General features: G+C 43.2%; 1 protein-coding gene across 1 annotated transcript; it reads left to right on the top strand.

Moving 5' to 3' along the window:
* The first annotated feature begins 15,023 nt into the window (after positions 1-15,023).
* On the top strand, positions 15,024-17,564 carry LOC126095380 (uncharacterized). Its single transcript, XM_049910184.1, has 3 exons — positions 15,024-15,216; positions 16,774-17,087; positions 17,382-17,564. Exons 1-3 carry the CDS (start codon positions 15,024-15,026, stop codon positions 17,562-17,564), a joined length of 690 nt encoding a protein of 229 aa, XP_049766141.1.
* Positions 17,565-20,931: the final 3,367 nt, after the last annotated feature.

Below are 20,931 nucleotides of genomic sequence, written 5' to 3'. Positions count from 1 at the left end.
ATACATACACTGACAGCGTGGCGCCGCGTTCACATGGGCGGCGCCGGATTTCAGGTGGCGGGTGGCGTCTGGCCGGTGGCCGGTAGCCGCTGCAGCGCGAGGAAACGCTCGAGCGTAAGCTGTTATGATCGCGGCGCAGCCACGAGCTGTCCTGCGGAATTGTTTCTGGAATACTTGTCGTTGCTGGTGGGTAGAATGTTAAGCGAATTATCTTCGATGCTCAATCAGAATCATAACTTTAGACCGAAATGTGAAAAAAAAAAAAAAATTGTTGGACACGAACAGGCGACCATAAGCTTAGAATGCATGACGATTACCATTTTTTCTTTTCTTTTTTTTCTTATTGTTCATTATTGATCGTGTGTTTGGACGTTGCGGACGTCGCAGGACATCCTGTTCAAATTCGGTGGTTGATCCTTCCACTCAGTTTTTTTATTACAGAAGCCAACCGGCTCTCTGACCGAACACGCTGAGCTACCGTGCCGGCTAGCACTAGACCACGGGCTCACACAATCCGAGAACATCTCGGAAGTAGACAACACTTCCTCCTAACGCTTCCGCATCTTACAGTGTTGCCAGATTGTGCAGATGGCCGGCCAGTTTTATTGGCTACGTTAAGTGAATAGACTCGGACTTAGTCTCTGTGGCAGGCGGCCGGCGGTCAGTTTTTATGTCTAAAACTGTACGCCAATGTGTTTCATTCACGTATCTGTGTGGCGCTAAAGTGTGGTTATGGATAATACGTATGCTCAGATTGCGAATGTAACATCATAAGTAAAGAGAGGGAAACGAATTAGGCGTCCTTCGTCTTCCGTAACATCAAATATATTTTAGTTATTCTATCCTAAATGAACTGCGCAGAAAATCATTCACCAGAAGTAAATAACTTGTTAGCTACATCAGATGATATTAACAGCTTTCCGGCGCGGGTTAGCCGTGCTTTCAACGGCGTCATATCGCGGATCGCACGGCTGCTTGCGCCGGCGGTGTTTTTATGTCTATGGCTGTACACTTGAGATATTTCGTTTCCCATGAAATGGTGGCAGACGTTGCTGTGGTGTCTTCGAAGCGCGAGCTTCGTCAGTGCAAGATATCTCAGCACAGCTGAGCGTACGTTTTCTTCCTGCTGCTAGTCTATTGGACAATGGCAATACTGTAGAATACTTTTTGACAACTATGTGATCATCGATTTATGTTCGTGGGTGGTTTATAATTATGTTAGTAAAATCACTCGATGTTTTTATGTCCTTTAAATTACATTTGCTTCATGATTCGTATTGAAGACGTAGGAAACGTATGTTATTTGGTCCAGGAAGCACGTTCAACATAAATTGATGCTTACACTGACATTTATGTTGCGAATTAGTCGTCTTATCCATCACATGGATAACGAGGATGCTCCATTTTGCTACAGCTGTTTCATAGCTATCAAGGGAACCTCCCCATCGCACCCTCCTCAGATTTAGTTATAAGTTGGCGCAGTGGATAGGCCTTGAAAAACTGAACACAGATCAATCGAGAAAACAGGAAGAAGTTGTGTGGAACTATGAAAAAAAAAAGCAAAATATACAAACTGAGTAGTCCATGCGCAGGGATAGTGTGAGTTCGGGAGCGCCGTGGTCGCGTGGTTAGCGTGAGCAGCTACGGAGTGAAAGGTCCTTGGTTCAAGTCTTCCCTCGAGTGAGTCGTTTCATTTTTTGTTTTCAGACAATCGTCACCACACGTACTGTTTATCAACAAATGTAGGAAATAATCATACAAATGTTCGACAATCGTTCGATCCCTTAAGGAACTTTCCGATGCCTTACAGTTCGGAAAATATTCATTGACAGTGTTATTGAAGTCGCGAGCTCTATTTGCTGGATTCATATTGCCCACGGAATGCATCTCACGTATTTAATGCACTCCCTTCTAAAGTAGCGAACAGTCAACTGCCAGCCATGGAGCCTCGTTAGCAGGAATACACTCTCTTCCGTGCGCTGTAGTCGACTGACGTCATGTGTTTCGATGTTTGTTTCGGTGTAGCGTCATCATACTACGGCGCAGTTACCTCGCATCGGACGGACGGACGGACAGATAGTAATTGTCTGAAAAGAAAAAATTCAAATTTTCACTCGAGGGAAGACTTGAACGTAGGACCTCTCGTTGCGCAGCTGCTCACGCTAACCACGGGATCAGGCGCTCCTGAGCTCCCTCTGTCCTTGTTGTTGCGTATCTTGCGCATGGACTACTCAGTTTGTATATTTTGCTTATTTTTTTCATAGTTCCACACAACTTCTTCCAGTTTTCTCGATTGATCTGTGTTCAGTTTTTCAAGGCCTATCCACTGTGCCAACTTATAACTAAATCTGAGGGGGGTGCGATGGGGATGTTCCCTTGTTAGTGGTATTGTGTGTTGGTGGCGTTGCCAGTTTACATACTGTGCATGTAACACACAATAAATGTGTTGGATGCCTCCTGTGATCAGTTTACTTGAAAAACGTTTGTTGCCATCGTAATTTATGTAACTGGCTCTCCGACTTCCAATTTGACAATTTGTGGAAAAATGGTTTACCTTGCTAGTCCTAGTTTCAAATATTGTCTGACAGATGACGTAGGCATGAAGGAGTCAGTAAAAGCAATTATTCGCTATTATATAGCAAACTTTTGAATCCACTAGACACTTGAATTCTCTATATTGATTCTGAGAGTTTTGTTATTTCTCTTGTTATTTACTGTCTCAATGTCATTCGTGAGAATAAAATTAAAGGCAGTTGGATTAGGTTCCTGATCTATAAACTATGATTTAATAGCCGGCCGCGGTGGTCTAGCGGTTCTAGGCGCGCAGTCCGGAACCTCGCGACTGCTACGGTCGCAGGTTCGAATCCTGCCTCGGGCATGGATGTGTGTGGTGTCCTTAGGTTAGTTAGGTTTAAGTAGTTCTAAGTTCTAGGGGACTGATGACCATAGATGTTAAGTCCCATAGTGCTCAGAACCATTTGAACCATTTAATATTCTGCGCTGCTAAATAAATTCTTTACGTAAAACAGAGTATCGGTTTCAGTCCTAGGATTGACGATAAACGTCAGAAAAACAATTACAGAATAGTGGCATATCGATTATTGAAACTTCCAGGCAGATTAAAACTGTGTACCCGACCGAGACTCGAACTCGGGACCTTTGCCTTTCGCGGGCAAGTGCTCTACAAACTGAGCTACCGAAGCACGACTCACGACCGGTACTCACAGCTTTACTTCTGCCAGTACCTCGTCTCCTACCTTCCAAACTTTACAGAAGCTCTCCTGCGAACCTTGCAGAACTAGCACTCCTGAAAGAAAGGATACTGCGTAGACATGGCTTAGCCACAGCCCGCGAAAGGCAAAGGTCCCGAGTTCGAGTCTCGGTCGGGCACACAGTTTTAATCTGCCAGGAAGTTTCATATCAGCGCACACTCCGCTGCAGAGTGAAAATCTCATTCTGGAAACATCCCCCAGGCTGTGGCTAAGCCATGTCTCCGCAGTATCCTTTCTTTCAGGAGTGCTAGTTCTGCAAGGTTCGCAGGAGAGCTTCTGTAAAGTTTGGAAGGTAGGAGACGAGGTACTGGCAGAAGTAAAGCTGTGAGGACCGGGCGTGAGTCGTGCTTCGGTAGCTCAGTTGGAGCCGGCACGGTAGCTCAGCGTGTTCGGTCAGAGGGATAGCCGCCCTCTGTAATAAAAAAACTGAGTGCACCGATCAACAACGAACTGAAACGGATGTCTTACGGCGTCCCCCCCGAGCCAATGCAACGAACGAAAGCGAACAAAATGAGATTAAAAAAAATTTAAAAAAAGTTGGTAGAGCACTTGCCCGCAAAAGGCAAAGGTCCCGAGTTCGAGTCTCGGTCGGGCACACAGTTTTAATCTGCCAGGAAGTTTCATATCAGCGCACACTCCGCTGCAGAGTGAAAATCTCATTCTGGATATCGATTATTGCTCCTCACCATCAACAATAGTTGTTACCCATAGTTTCGTATTTGCTATTTTACCGTCGTTACCCTTTAGAGACCAACCTGATCTTTCCACAATGCCATTTTTGACTTGCTTCTTAATATGTCCTGTAACTAAAGATTTGTTGAAAATATTAACTGTTAAATACGCTATTCCACAAATTAAAAACTTCCAGTTATTCTTCATATCTTGAAACTTACTACCGTTGACTTTCACTGAAGAAAAGATACATGATAATAAAATGAAATCAAAGATTAGAATGTCAAAGCATAGTGTGAATGGTTAAAATGAAATGAACTAAAAATCATCTTCTTGTCTAAAACACGTTACTCTCCCAGAGAACTTCGGCATCTCTCAAAATTTTTTACACCTCTGATGTTTAGCCACATGTGGACAAATAGTGGGTCTCATGATGCAGCACTGTTTAGCCGTCACAAAATAAAGCCTCAAAAATCAGTAAATAAAACTATTCTTCTACTGTTGCTCCGAATCGCATATACCAACCGCCCTCTGCAGCGACAACGACTCAAAGTCTACTGGGTATTTGATTTTTCTCTGCTTTCTCGGGCCTCATTACCTCTCCTTCTAGCCCAATCTATGTTCTCCAATTACGCCTTCATCGGCGAGCTTCTCCTCAATATTTTTCATTTGTGCTGAATTGTTTTGTACCCTTCTTGCATATACACGTGTGTCATGTATTTTTTACAGACTGCATGAATATATAAGGTGTGTATTTCTTCTCTTGTCAAATTAAATATTACATATCTTGCTGTGAATTAATTTGTTTGTCCACATTCCACTTACTGCGTTTCCTTGAAATTATATAAAATATACGTCTGTAAATAAAGAAAAAACTTGAAACAGCTGTTGCAGCTGATTGGTGAAGGGCTGAAAAAAAAAACCACCTCCGCTGATGCTGCTTAGTATCGCGTATAGCCTCCTCGGCTTCCACAACAGCTCGAAGTCTGTTGGGCCTTGAGCCCACAACTCGAGCCACATAACTAGGAGATTCAAGTAACTCATTCCAAGCGTCATGAATCACATCAGAAAGCTGTCGGCGAGTCGACGGTGACTGCCCCTTTTCTCGTATTACTCTGACCATTTCTGCCCAAATATTCTCAATGGGATTCATGTCAGCTCCTTTACGTGGCCATTCCATTACAGTAATATTACTATGGTCGTCGAACACCTCTTAACCACACGTGCCATATGAATAGGCGAGCGATCTTGTTGGAACATGATCTGATCATCGCCAAATCTTGCTGTCACAGAAGGCTACATCACGTTCTCCAGAATTGATATGTAATTGCGCGCATCGAATCTTCCTTCCACTTCCCACAGGAGCCCACACCCTTCGGCCGATATCCATGCCCATGCCGTTACCGACTCCCTGCCATTCCTTCGGCAACTGTAATATATTTTCGATTATACGTAGCACCTTCAGGCCGGTAAACAAGTACTTTTCCGGTTGATGCCGTAGAGAAAACTTTTTCGTCCGTGAAAATCACTCGCCTCCAAAACTGGAGAGGTTTGTCGACATTTTCAGCAGCAAAAGCAAGGCGAGCTTCTCTGTGGGAAACAGTCAATGTCTCTTTCACAGCAGCGCTTCTTGCTCTCAGTCCACCTTCCCTTAGACGACGAGTGACGGTCTTACTACTAACATTGAGACCCAAAGTCTGCTGAATTTGTCGTGGGGTGACAAATGGGTGGTTCTCACTGAAACGGTGTATCTGCTGATCCTGAGCTGCTGTTGTTTTGCGGCGACGCCCATGAGGTCTCCCATTCAGGTTACCACTCTCTTCCTTTCGTCTGATCCACCTGGCTTCCGTCGAGTTGGGAAGACCCATAGTTCGTGCTGTATAGCCATTTGAAGATCCCTCTGCATGGAGTGCTATTATAGCGCCCTTGTCTTTCTCAGCCAGATGGGCCATTTAGCGTTGACTGAATGATTCATCGCGGTTAATATCTGCTGCGGAAACAGCGCTAGTAGGAAACAGACTGCCTCCTCCACGACGGCAGCCACAACGCAGTGGCCAAGTATGTGTAACACGGAAATCGATGGCATAAACGAGAGGTCGCAAGCCCGTACCCGTGTCATTACATAGTGGAGCAACTTAGAATCTGTAATTTTTCTCAGAAGGGACTGGTCCACTCTTGTCATGTCTTATCCTGATAAATATTACATGAAATGAAATGTTTACGTTTTGCATATGCGGCAGGCCTAAAGCAAGAAACATTTCTGAAATATATGAGGCAACCTGAAAAACATTTCGTGAATTTTAGCTGTAGAAGGTTGCCTTATAAGAAGGAAAACGTGTTTATCCTCGCTCGCCGTGTTTCCAAGTGGTGCAGTTTTCTCTGAGGCATACATAATTCTCGCCGGGCGTAAGAAGCGACTCGACTAACGAGGAGAACTCGCCAGGCGTCATAGGCTGATTGTCCGGAAACTTTGCTCAGTGAAGGAGAGGACAAAATAAGCGAACCTTCTGCAGCCGAGAACGCAATTGAAGCGGTGGCTCAGTGGCTACCGTCGTTCCTTCTTAACTTTGATTCCCGTGTTCGAGACCATATTGGGTTTTTTTATTACTATTTTTTCCTACCTCTCTATCAGTACTATCTGCGAATGTTTTTTTTCTAATTTATGTTGAAATAATGTTGTCATTATTCGCCAATTAACTTTATGTGTAATAAATTAATTAAAAAAATAATAAACGAATGAGACAAGCTGATCTAAAATCATCTGGTCTGCCTCATGTATCGTTATATCCAAATGGTTTATAAATGTTAATCTACATTCAGATCCGATGACGGCACCTTTAGTGTGTTGAACCCGGTTACCCAGTAAACAGTATTTAAGCGATCTTGGCTTCTTAATTATTTCTACAACAGAGTGATCGCCCCACTACGCACTATGTGTTCCCTCTTTTTAACTTATTTCTTTACACAGTAAATTAACTGACGAATAACGATAACAGTGTTTCAACATAAATTGGAATAAACATTCGTAGATAATTCAGAGAGTGAGGGGGGGGGGGGGAGGAAAAACCGGGTTTCGAACTCGCAGCGCAAAGTTCCGAAGTCTCTATGGTAACCGCAGAGCCACCGCTTCAGTTGAATCCTTACCCGCTAAGAGGTATCTACACTATAGCAACAGCGCATTGAAAACTTTGACCGTCGTTTTCTCAGAAGCGGTAGAGTGTAAGCAGATAAGCTAAGACACGTGTTCGCTTATTTTGTCCCCTCTTTCACTGAGGGAAGTTTCAGCAAGATCGGGGTATGACGCTTGGCGTGTCCCCTCGTAAGTGGCGTGCGTTGGGGTTCAGTAGACAGAATGCGTCCTCTTTCCTCGACTACTCATTGACATGTTTGGAAACTTTCTTTCTTATAGTGGCACTTTGCATTATGAAGGCTGATTTTCCTGATAACGATCTACTAATGGACTTTGCTCCTAATTTACGTTACTGTGTAGTAGACCTACTGCAACTTCTTAAACCGGAAATGTTTATTTATTTGGATACTCCGCTTCTTAGTTGCTACATTTCGCTATAATATTTTCCTTTGTTTCAAAACGGCAAGTTAAGATGACCACTGCAACTTGGTAACATCAATAACAATTTAATACTTTGAAACAGTTATATGTGGTGTAGGAGGAGTGTACTCTGTTGAATGAGGAATACATTAAACACGATAGCTGCGTTCAATAACAATAATTAACTTTCGGTTACATGACAAAACACAAGTCGAAGCACTGTCAGTTCATCTCAGTACCCAGTAAAACTCAAACTGGAACGATCGAAAACATACTTTTGTGGGGAAGGCAAACGAATGACTGCGTTTTATTGGCCGCACACTAAGAATACGCAACAGGCCAACTGAAAACACTGCCTACACTACGTTTGTCCGTCCACTGCTATAATATCCTTGACAGAAGTGATTGACTGCGCTCGCAAAAACGTCCAAGGAACGGTAGCACGATTTGTAATGTCACGAAATAGGGGAGAGAGGGTGCCAGGTTTGATAATCGAGTTGGGGTAACATTCATGAAAACAAAAGCGTTTTTCGTTGCTGCGAGATCTTTTCACGAAATTTCAATCACCAACATCTGTTCTGAATGCCAATCCTCGGGAACTTACACAGGAAGAAACCATAGTAGTAATGTAATTCAAGGCTCGCAAGAAAATATTTAAGTGGTCCTTTTTCCCGCACACTGTTAATGACTGGGACGGTAGAGAAATAGTCCGAACCTTCTGCCAGGCACGTAAGTCTGGATTGCAAAGAAATCTTGTTGATGTAGCCATGTAGATGTAACAACGAAATTATGTTGTAATTGCAACATGTGACTTTTATTTGATTTGAACATCGAAGTTGATGTAGTCATGTAGATGAACAACGAAATTATGTTGTAATTGCAACATGTGACTTTTATCTGATTTGAACATCGAAGTTGTTTGCTATTTATTTACTTTTTGTTCATTAGTTTCAGCCATATATGAACACCTAGGCGCGTTAAATTGATATTGAAATAAAGTGTGATGCATGGACCAATAACAATAAATTCTTACCTACTTGTTATGGTACTGCAGTATCTGCCAGTGTCTTCAGAAGTGGATATCGCATATGACGTTCCTAGGGTGTTTATAAATGGATATTGCAGACGACTTCGAACAAAGTTTGAATGTAGCTTCGTAAAAGTTCCGTGATCAAACGATCTGAGTTGCTGGCGAATACAGTTTATCATTATACATGAGGTGAATAGGGCTCCGCCGGGTGCTGTGGTCGAGTGGTTCCAGGTGCATCAGTCACGAACCGCACGGCTACTTCAGCCGCAGGTTGGAATCCTACCTCGGGCATAGATGTCTGTGATGTCCTTAGGCTAGCTAGGTTTAAGTAGTTCTAGGTCTAGGGGCTGATGACATAAGCAGTTTGGTCGCATAGTTCTTGAAGCCATTTTTTGACCTTTCGCGTAAATTTTCTTTACATAAACGGCCGTATCTTTAGATTGCGTTGACATAGAAGCTCAGTTTTTTACACCACCAAGGGACCGGTTACCGCAAGAAGTGCGATACATTTCCGCTTATTATGTCTACCCGTTCTGGAGGTAAACGAGTTTCAAAGGTTGGGTAGACCGATAGACGGTCAAGAAAGTGAGACTAGTAGGGTTCCGTTTTTACCGGTTTAGGTGACGAAATCCTAACAACGAAAACAGCTACGACAGCTACTGAAGATGAGGGCCGCATAAATAACACCCCCTACTCTTTATTCGAAATGTTCTAGTTGTAGTCGATACATCAGCATATTAATCGTAGCTACGCTTTCGATCCAAATCATGTTTACAGGAATGCAAATAGAATCCATTTGCCTATACACGTTGTAATTCACATCCCAGTATTAATGCTACCGTGTTTTAGAAGTGCGAACATTCCCATTGCTAGCTAGCTTAAGAAACACTTAGGCTAATGAACGTTTTCTGGCTGTGGCGAGTCTAGTGGAGAATTCGAAACAGTGTAGAATATGTTTGGCAGCTATGTAGCCGTTTATTTCCTGAGGTGGTGCAGAATTATCCTACTAAATTTACCCTCTAATAAGAGTATTTTGTTATTTCGATAAACATCCCGAATGATTGTCACATAAGCGGTGACATAAAGGAAGAAAATTCATGTTTTTGAGCCCAGAAAGCTCTATGCAACAGAATCTGTAGATCATTTTACCATTTTCATTGAGAAATTGCCGGCTTATTCATGTCTGGGGTAATAATAGAGGGCTGCATGGGTTGTCTGCTAGCGTAGTGGAAGGAAGGTCTGGTTTGTTTTCGGTTCTAATCTCGATGGAGGCAGGTAGAATATCAGTAAAGCAATTTTAAGAAATTCTCGCGGCCCCAATACGTTTTATCGCTACCTTTATTCTGTACTGGCGCCCTGTGCATGTCAATATGACACTCTTGTAGAATTTCATACATGTTACTGCCTACTTTTTCCGCTTCTGTCAATAATGGAATTTACTTAAGTGTGGCACTGAATGATTTTTAACTGAATTTCGTTATAAATCTTCACGCATTGCTAAATTTGCACACTTTCATGGTAGGTCAGCAACGGTAATCCAGTAGGACTGGTCTGAACGTTGACACAGACCGTTTCGCGGCCGAAAGCGGATAATATTTTGCTAATTCGTAACGATCCGGCGTTCTTTGTCTTACTAAAACAGTTATGTTATCTCGATAAGTTGAAATTCATTTTTATTGGTACAGTTCATACCAATTAGCGTTTCTTCCTTCATTCTGTCTTATATTTACGTGTTGTATTTAACACACTAATCAGCATTAATATAGTATTACAAATTATTGAAAACAGCCTAAAAAAGGTCAGATAGTTTATCAATTTCACGCCTGTGCATAGTATGTTGGTAGCACTTCGTCGCCTTGCCGGTTATGCTGTGTAGCAGACTTTAAAGCCGTGCGGATCAGCATAACGAAAAGGCGAGGGGTCTCGCTCGTTTTGTCCACGACTGTACAATAGCACTCAAAAGAAAAACGATTTAGAGCAGCAGCTGAGGAACCGATCCACCTCCTAAACAGTACGTTGGAATAAATCTGTTATTTATTGAGGAAGTAGCGTCTTATACACAACCAATTTTCTTCTACTCAAGCGATGTAAACGACCGTAGTACACAATAATAAATTCATTTTATTAAAAGAAAGTGTACATATTCAAAACGAATAATGTAGAATATAGTTTCGCAAATTAATCTGAAACCTTAATTCAGCAGTCCCATTTCTGAAGATATTGCACTGCAGTTCAGTCTGCTCTCCTGTTAGTACCATAGTTATACAACAATTTACTTTACTTTGTATGAAGTATGTAATATTCACTGCGTAATTGTGCAGTCATTACTTATCACTTCTCAGTATTATATCTGATTACGTACACATCTCAGAAGACCAGTTGTCAGTTGCCTTTGCTTCTGTGATTCAAATTTGGGTTATTTGGTTCTCTTATTGTTGTTATGGATGATGAGAATATCATTAACGCGATCGTAATCTAGACAACTTCTTTTCTGAGTCAGTACCAACCCTGCCTTACTAAAATTTCTTTCAATTGAGGCACTACTGGCAGGTATACAGAAAACTTCTTTGCTGAGTTTCGACAGGGTACACGAATTTGTTTTCCACCATGAAAGAAGGTCTGTGAACTCATCGTTTGGACTCTCCATGTTCATATATTTCTCAATCTCATCTTTCGATTTTGAGGTGAATATTCGCCAATTTTTAAATTTATTTGTGGGAGAAGGCATGACTTCTTTGGTTACGTTCGTATCAACAACGTTATTTAACATTTTTCGCACATCTTGATGAATTTTTTCTCTTCTTTCTTCGGGAAAAACTAATAGTTCCTTGAAACAGGGATGCAAGAACGTTGCCACGTAATGAATGTCATGCAGTTCATTTAGAACTTTCTGTTTTATAAACAGTTCTGCCCTTTTGTTTAGCTTACACATTGTCACATCGTCGGTTCCAGTTTCGCAGAGACCTATCAGTTTCAAAATCCACGGCACTACAAATGGTAGTGTTGGCTCATTGTCTCCTTCCAAATCGTCCGTGGCCTCTTTGAAAACCTTCAGAAATTGAATAACGCTTTCCACAGTCGCATTCTGATACGACGTCATTATCTCGTGTTTGTTTGAATCATGCAAAACCGTCTCTATTTGGTCTCTCTGTGAATGGAATGAGTCTAACATCGTGTACACACTGTTCCACCTGGTTTCTACATCATGGTGTAAGGTTTTATCTAATCTCGTGACTAAGCCAGATCGCTTCATAAAGCCTACCAGTTTACGTACAGTCAGAATGGAGTCATACACTGCAGGAATCTCATCCATTAAGATACCTTCATTGAATGTGTGCCTCAGTGCTGTATTAATACGGTGCATCACACATGGGAGTCGTTTGTGTGCTTCTAGTGCTTTCTTGATGTTAGCTCCTTGATCTGTAACGAAAGTAACCTGTCTTAGTTCCGAAGACGTTATCTGCAACTCTGCCATTTGTTCATATATTTCCGTAATGATATGTTCACCAGTCTTGGCAACATCTGGAAACCTCGTAGTTAAGAGTACACTGTTTTTTAGTATCCATTTGTCCGTCGACTCATCAATATAGCTGGATGTGACAGTCAGGTAATGGGTCTTACGATAACTGCCTGTCCACAGATCGCACGTCATTGAACACTGGTTTTTACCAATTGCGTCTTTTACTACTGGAATAAGTTCACTCCTGACTTCATCAGCCAATTCCTTAATATGTCGTGCTACAGTCCTTGGGGAAGGTAGCAAGTCTTGGGCGGTGATTTGTCCATATTTTGCTCCTGTATTTATCAGTTCTTGAGCTAAGCTTATGAACCCTTCACCACTTACCATATTAAATGGTCGGAGGTCTGTTGCACACATTAAAACACTTTTGTCCCTAATAGATATTTTATCAGCACTGGCAGCTGCAATGCTTTTACAAGTGTCGATTATCCTTACATTTATGTCTGTTCATTCCAGTTGTGCTTCCTTTGTAAGCAAGCAATGCTCCACAATTTCCATTTTGGCACTGAACGTAACCAACTGGAAGGTGTGTATCTCTTTCAACAACCACCTGAAACAGTCGTAATAAACACCTTCATGTATTTTTCGCGAAGACAATTTTCCTTTTCGTTTACAGACACAAGAAACTTATCAATTCATTAAAAATGCTAGACAAACGAAGCGATTCGATTAATCAAATACTATCACGTATCGAATTTGGAAGCTCTATTCTGTAATTATTTAGTAATAATTGAAGGGCTTACCTTAAATTTTTCCCAACTGGAACTGCCATTCCTTACTCCCACTTTATTTATCAGAATGTACGTCCCATCAGCAAGTTTCTTCAACACAACATCTTTTGTGATGGTAGTCATTGCACTGGTCCCGGTTCCGGAACCACTCGTGCTGAGTTTAGTCCCGTGACAGTTTACAGCCTACCGCTACGTTACGATAATGCGAGTCTCTCGGCCAGCTCGCGCTCTCGCAGTCTCGGGCCGGCAAGTGTCCTATTCGACAACCCTCGTCTCAGCTCAGTTTCGTAGCGTGACGTCAGTCATCCCCACCTCAGCGCCTGTGCCAGCGTTAATGAGCTGCGTAGTCAGCGAGAAGCGAGCGAGACTGACAAGGGAGCCTCCCCATCGCACCCCTCTCAGATTTAATTATAAGTTGGCACAGTGGATAGGCCTTGAAAAACTGAAGACAGAACAATTGAGAAAACAAGAAGAAGTTGTGTGGAACTATGAAAAAAATAAGCAAAATATACAAACTGAGTAGTCCACAGCGAAGATAGGCAACTTCAAGGATAGCCTACCTCCGGAGCGCCGTGGTCCTATGGTTAGCGTGAGCAGGTGCGGAATGAGGGGTCCTTGGTTCAAGTCGACCCTCCAGTGATAAATTTGATTTTTTGGGAGTGATTATCACATCCACAAGAAAACCTAAATCGGGCAAGGTAGAAGAATGTTTTTACCCATACGCCAAGTGTACAAGTTAGGTGGGTCGACAACATATTTCTGTCATGTGACGCACATGCTGTCACCAGTGTAGTATAGAATATATCAGATGTGTTTTCCTGTGGAGAAATCGGTTGACCTATGACCTTGCGATCAAATGTTTTCGGTTCCCATTGGAGAGGCACGTCCTTTCGTCTACTAATCGCACGGTTTTGCGGTGCGGTCGCAAAACACAGACACTAAATTTATAACAATGAACAGAGACGTCAATGAACGAACGGACGGATCATAACTTTGCGAAAATAAAGAAAGTAAAATTTTCACTCGAGGGAAGACTTGAACCAAGCACCTCTCGTTCCGCAGCTGCTCACGCTGACCACGGTACCACGGCGCACCTGAGCTTGTTCTTGATGTTGCCTATCTTGCCTATGCACTACTCAGTTTGTATATTTTGCTTATTTTTTTCGTAGTTCCACACAACTTCTTCCTGTTTTCTCAATTGATCTGCGTTCAGGTTTTCAAGGCCTATCCACTGTGCCAACTTATAACTAAATCTGGGGAGGTTCCCTTGTGAGCAGCGTTTTGACGTGCTCTACAGTAGGTTGCCGCCGCAAATAAAAGCCATAATCGCCTCACAAACGGACATGCCGCTGGCTGACGTGGAGCAGTGCGCTGCTGGCACGTGACGACGACAACAATAGAAGAAGCCGATACAGACGGCGGCGTTCGAGAAGCAGATCTTCCGGCGGTACTACCACTCCGCAAGGCGAGGTACCGTGGTGCTGGTACCACCGACGATTCGGCGATCAGGCAAGGAAGTGCACATCGCCATGCTCGCACCCAAACACCACCGGCGGTCGACAATAGGCGCAACCGACTGCCAGTTATCCTCCAAGCGCCTGTTCGTTACCGATAGGCGTTCCGGCGTAAAGTTTTATTGACACTGGGTATCATACCACCAACAGCCGTACATCGTTGCCGGCCGCCAACTGCCTTCCGTCTGACGGCTGCCAACAATTCTTCCATCGCAACATATGGCACACAGAGGATGGAGCTTAATCTCGGCCTACGTCGCGCGTACGAGTGGAATTTTACAGTGGCTGACGTCACGGAGGCGATCGTCGGGGCTGACCTCCTGGCGCACCACCACCTGCTGCCGGACATCGCGAACGCACGATTGGTAGACAGCGCCACTGGCTTAGGCCGGGGCCACACGAGCGGAATAGCTGCGGAACGTCAGACGCGCGGTAAATGACCGCACCGCTATGGCGCACGGGGTATATGCAGCAGTCCACACGGGGCGGAACGTCTGCGGCCGCGGAATTTTGCCGCTTGCCAGCCGCATCGCCCATATCGAGGCGGAAAACCCGCTGCGGCACACGCAGCGCTATGGGTCATGAGAATCAATTGGGCATTTCACACGGGCGGTGCGACAGGTGTGCGGAGAAGGGCCAGCTGACAGCAGTCAGTGCTGGGAGCGGAGTAGAGTGGCCATTTGCAGCAGGCAGTTGCGTGCTCCGTTCCGTGTGACTACAAAGTGACTTCCACGATGTGCCCACTAGACATTGAGAAAATAGATATGGAGATTCTGATAATGGAAGTGGAAAAAAGGTCTTGTATTTGGGATGTAAGGACCGAGGAATACAAGGACAGAAATAAGAAGGATGCAGCATGGCATGAAATCTGCTGTGCATTATTCGATGATTTCGCAGATCATTCAAACACAGAGAAAAAATCCGTTGGTAAGTTTTTCGTCCACTATTAGAATAATACAATTGGTTCAAAGATCACTCTGAATTGCAACATAGTTAGCGAATTAGTTTTCTGGAACTCGTTAAGTATTTTTGTTTAGATTGCTGAACAGTGATAAGTGTTGAGAAAGCCCTGCATTTCTATTATTGTTGACATGTTACACATTGATAATGTAACAACAATGCACAAATATAACAATAGAAAAGAACAGCATATTTGGGCAGTAATATATAAGAATTGGCAATAATGGTATCGATTCTTTTGCATCGCATGAATTAAGCCACATGATCGCCTTGGACAATTACAATATTGGATAGAGTGATAAATCACAAAAAATAGAACATTAAACAAACCAGATTCAGTAAGCACTGCTCTCAAACGAGTTTCTGGATAGTGTATGAAAGAGTCAACAATAGCTAATTAGTTAGTTTTATTAAGTTTCAGGTGAATTTACAGGTGTAATTACCGATAATAAGCTAGAACAATAAAATTAATAAAACTGTAAATATTAAGGAAAATGCATAAAAAAGTTCATTTTCTGCTCTATGTAACACCTCAGATTTTGCTGTCCTGCCAAGGCACTTTACCAGCCTCACTTACAAAATAATTTGCCATTAGATCTCTGTTTCTTATTGCTGACACACTTCTTCTTCTTTCATCCAAGTTTGTTGCAGTCTCAAATCCATTCACAATAAATGTGTCTTCAATTTGGTGCCCATCTCTCTCGCGCACATAATTATGCAGAACACAACATGCTTTTGTTATGTCAACAGCAAAATCCAATTTCACATTCATGGCTCGCTGGAACACGCGCCATTTGTTCGACAATATGCCGAAGGAACATTCAACGTTCCTACGAGCCCGTGACAAACGGTAGTTGAAAATTCTCTTCCCGCGTGTCAACATTTTACCACCATATGGTCGTAGTACGTGTTCTGAGAGTCCAAATGCTTCGTCACTACAAACACATACGGTGTAACTATTCCAGTGGCATTTGGTAAACCAGAGGGCTCTGGTATACACAATGTATTTCCGTTCAGACGTTTCCACAGGGTAGATTTTTTAAAAATTGTGCTGTCTGAATCTTTTCCAAACGAGCCAATGTCAACAAAAACGAATCTATAATCTGAGTCTGCCACTGCTAAAAGAACAATGGAAAAGAAGTCCTTATAATTATAAAACAGTGAACCACTCGTCTTAGGTTTGACCAACCGAATGTGTTTACCATCGATTGCCCCTTGGGAAATTTGCACGGATTTGGAATCCATTGGCAATATTCTTCGACTCCTCCTCTGTCGGCTGAGGCAGACACTTGTCACGCAGGCAGCCCCAAATCGCACAGCACACTTTCCTCACTATGTCAGCGGCTGTTGACTTGCCTATTCTGTATGTATAGTGCAGATCAACTAAGCGACAACCAGTAGCCAAATACCTAAAACGAAAGATATAAATGTATAAAAACTACGTTCAATATTTAGTCATTATTTAATGATGTTAAAGATTTTAAAGTTACATCAAATTTCTGTTTCTTTTTTTCTCCTTTGTAGGCCAGAAGGCACAACAAAAGTGGCGTAACATTAGGGACTATTATCGGAAATATGTAAGGAAAGTGAAGAAATCTGGTTCAGAAGCAGTAAGAATATTAAAATACGTGTACGCTGACCAGCTGGGGTTCTTGGCACCTGTTTTAGAAACAAGAGATTCAGTTTCAAGTCTACAGGAAGACGAAATTCGGCACTTGGAACATCCTTTGGAATTTTCCCTGGCAGAAGACGACACCGGCAATCCAGTAACATCAGTTGACGCCTCAACACCTGAGCAGATTTCAGTAGGCTCATCAGTTCCAAAAAAGAAAACGAAAGTGAGAAGCGTGAAAACAGATCTTGAAGCTAAATTATGCAAATTTCTGCATAGTCCTCCAATTCGTTCTCCGTCCGCTGAGGACGAAGACAAATCGTTTTTTGATTCCTTGCCGGCCGCGGTGGTCGTGCGGTTCTAGGCGCTCCAGTCCGGAGCCGCGCTGCTGCTACGGTCGCAGGTTCGAATCCTGCCTCGGGCATGGATGTGTGTGATGTCCTTAGGTTAGTTAGGTTTAATTAGTTCTAAGTTCTAGGGGACTGATGACCACAGCAGTTGAGTCCCATAGTGCTCAGAGCCATTTGAACCATTTGATTCCTTGTTGCCCACGCTGCGTAAGTTTGATTTAGATCAAAAACTAGAATTCCGTATGGAAGTTTTACGCCTACTTCTGCGCATCCGAAACGCGAAATCGCAACCATTTCATGGCTGTTATGCAGCGTGTCAGCAACCTATGCAACATGCACCAACGCATGCATAAGCCCAGGACATTTCCAAACATTACATACACAAGGAAATATGTACAACCAGCGTGCAGCTCCTCAATTAGTGCAGATGCCGTCTCAACAGTATCGAGCTGAAAGAATTCTGACGTCTAGAGAACAATCGCCTTCTATTTCACCAGAGTTCATTGATTCTGACTTTTGAGTAGAGGGTTTTTGCAGAAAAGTGAATTAAAAGGAGTTACTTTCCCTTTTTGCATGTCCATTCTGTTAATTTCATTTACAGTTAATTGATGTTTCTTATCCTCAAAAGACAGATTTACATGTAACATTTCATTCAATATCAATAAAGAAAAGAGAATTAAACTTGTTCGTTTATTGACCTAATCATTATATATTTTTTAATTGAAATGAAAGTGTTGTTAAAACTAATGATAGACATTACTGGGTTTCTTTAATTTTAGCTGAGATAATTTTTGGCTGAGACAGGATACTTACACGTTAGAATTCGCTTACCTTAAAGTTATAGCCAGCATTTCCATTGAAGGTATAGCGAGTCTTATGTTCGTGTCTTGCTTCTGTAAAGCGTTTCTAAGCGTGTGATGTAATTCATCGAAGCTTGAGAAAGACATTCGGAAATAGTTGAAAAATTTCATTTCATCCTCTCGTAGCTCGTTAACTATAACGTAAAACGCTCCTTGCAACAACCGACTACTCACTACGGGATGAACCCAGTACTTTCGGTGTATTTTTCTTTTTTTCAGTATTTTTAACCCTACGTATGCCACTACTGCACAGTGTCGAGCATCCATCGCGACTACCACCTTGAAAAAAAGGAGGAGAGAACAATTCCGTCTATTTGCTTGGCCTCCTCGCGGCTACGGCGAACTATCTTCATTCTAAGAACATTTCGCGCTTTACTAGAATGAAAAGTGTGTTTTTTTTCTCGTCTCTATTGTCATTTAATCGCAAGGTAAACAGTTACCAGGTCGACTTCACTTACTTTCTTAAAAATTGTGTTGATAATAGTTATTTAATGTTTCGTGAATGAAACAGTGTAGACAAGAGAAAATGACACATACAGCAAATAGCTAACTCTGCACCTGAATCTGCAAATGTCTTTTTCTACTTTTAAAATGATGAACCTCTGAAAGATGCAACATTAACATAAAGTGTGACTGTAAATGCCTTCATAGACGACATGCGGAAAATAGACACGGCACAACTCTGCATTGTGAGCGAGAATCGCCTCGAGCGTGGCGCGCCGTAGGCAGATGCGGCCAAGCGCCAATATATATCACTCGATTACTCGAGACTGGAAAGAGATATGGCTCTTCTTCCAGTGTTAAAAACAATTTCGATATCTTAGCAACAATTCGTACGCAGCATTATACGACCTCAAATGCACCAAACGCAAAGTAGCCAGCGACGACATTTTTTACTGCAAACTTTTCAAAATATGCGCGCGCTGTATTTTACTTAATTATGAAGTATCACGATAACCATGGGCAGCAGCGAAAAGAAAACCAGTTCATTATCAAGCTGTGATATCAGGCTAATACATGCGTAAAAATAAATTTTTTTCGTCCAATAGCTTCCTCACAATCGAATGAGAGAGATTGCGTAGCGCAGAACACAGACGAATTCCAAAACAGGGGTTTTTAATTTTTACACGAAAAGTATAAGTTGTAATGAGAAACTAACTACATGGACGGATGTAGCTTTCCTTCGTTTACATGAAACAATTTTTTCGAGACAAAATAGATGACTAGATATTTGGCTCTCCGCACGAACATTCCGCTGCTAGCCGCATGGCTACAGGACTCTGCGTCTAGCCGCAGACCGTCGACCGCTGCAGAAACAATCCGCTCGTGTGGCCCCGGCAGTCACGGGTTTCCGTCGCAACACCGCAACGCACAGTGCCAAGTTGGTCCATGCTACGGAGGGTGAGTACACTGAATTACTGCTTAACTATCCGAACTTGACCAGGCCGCCCGGCGCTCCCAGGTTCATACCACATGACACGGTGCATCACATTCAAACGACTGATGGGCCCCCAGTAGCATGCCGACCTAGGGGTCTCGCTCCGGACCGATTGTCGATAGCGAAGGCAGAAATTGAGGCCACGATTCGCGAGGGCATAATACGGCCATCTAAGAGCCCGTGGTCCTCCGCATTACATCTTGTTCCGAAGAAGGGTGGAGCTTGGCGCCCATGCGGTGACTACCGTGCGTTTAACGCGCGAACAGTGTCGGACAGATATCCCGTTCCGTTACTGAGGGATTATAATCACGCTTTACATGTTACCACGGTGTTCTCAGTTCTGGACTGCGCTAAAGCGTATACACAGATTCCAGTGGCCAATGACGACGTTCCAAAGACTGGAATAATAACGCCTTTCGGTTTATTTGAAAGCAAATTTATGACTTTCAGTTTACGCAATGCCGCTCAGACCTGGCAAAGGTTTATAGACTCGGTTCTCCAGGGGTTGCCGTTTTGTTTCGCCTACCTTGACGATGCGTTAGTGTTCTCTGCTGACCATGAACAACAGCGACAACATCTGCGAGAGATTTTCGAGCAATTGGAGCGTTACGGTATCGTCTTCAACGTGGACAAGTGTGTTTTTGGGCAGTCAGAGGTGACATTTCTTGGCGATAAGATTTCTGCTGAAGGCTCTCTTCCTCTTTCCGAGAAGGTGGACGGTATCTTGCAGCTACCCCGAGCAACAACGATCAAATAATTACGTCGTTTTTTGGGGATGCTCAATTTTTATCGACGACACCTTCCCCACGCTGCGGAGCTGCAGGAACCTTTCAAAAATGGTTCAAATGGCTCTGAGCACTGTGGGACTTAACATCTATGGTCATCAGTCCCCTAGAACTTAGAACTACTTAAACCTAACTAACCTAAGGACAGCACACAACACCCAGTCATGCAGGAACCTTTGACGGCGGCATTATCAGGCCCTAAAGTAAATAGCAAGTCTCTGATACAGTGGACAGAGGACATGTGTTCTGCGTTCGAGGCAACAAAGAAGAGCATGGCCAACGCGGCGCTTCTCGCACACCCACGGCTCGACGCGCCATTAGCAATTGTCGTAGACGCGAGTCAGACGGCGATCGGATCCGCGTTACAACAATGGTCGGACAACGCATGACAGCCACTGGCGTATTATTCCCACAAGCTTTCGCCTGCACAGAGAAAATGGAGCACATATTACCGTGAGCTCCTGGCGGTATACCAAGCAGTGAAATATTTCCGCCCCCAACAAGTGGAAGCGCGAACTTTCACGGTATATACAGACCACATGCCACTCACGTTTGCCTTCCGTCGGAATAGTGTCAATTGTCCCCCCCCCCCCCCCGTCAATTTCATCACCTTGAATTCGTGGCCCAGTTTACTACC

The sequence above is a fragment of the Schistocerca cancellata genome, chromosome 8, assembly GCF_023864275.1.
Source record: "Schistocerca cancellata isolate TAMUIC-IGC-003103 chromosome 8, iqSchCanc2.1, whole genome shotgun sequence".
Lineage (NCBI taxonomy): Eukaryota > Metazoa > Arthropoda > Insecta > Orthoptera > Acrididae > Schistocerca > Schistocerca cancellata.
This window is presented reverse-complemented; position numbering and strand designations above follow the sequence as displayed.

Excerpts from the sequence above, each read along its gene's own strand:
- LOC126095380 (XM_049910184.1), top strand. The coding sequence starts at position 15,024 with ATGTGCCCACTAGACATTGAGAAAATAGATATGGAGATTCTGATAATG. Across the intron at positions 15,217-16,773 it reads CACAGAGAAAAAATCCGTTG|GCCAGAAGGCACAACAAAAG; the intron begins GTAAGTTTTTCG and ends TCTCCTTTGTAG. Across the intron at positions 17,088-17,381 it reads TTCCAAAAAAGAAAACGAAA|CCATTTGAACCATTTGATTC; the intron begins GTGAGAAGCGTG and ends TAGTGCTCAGAG.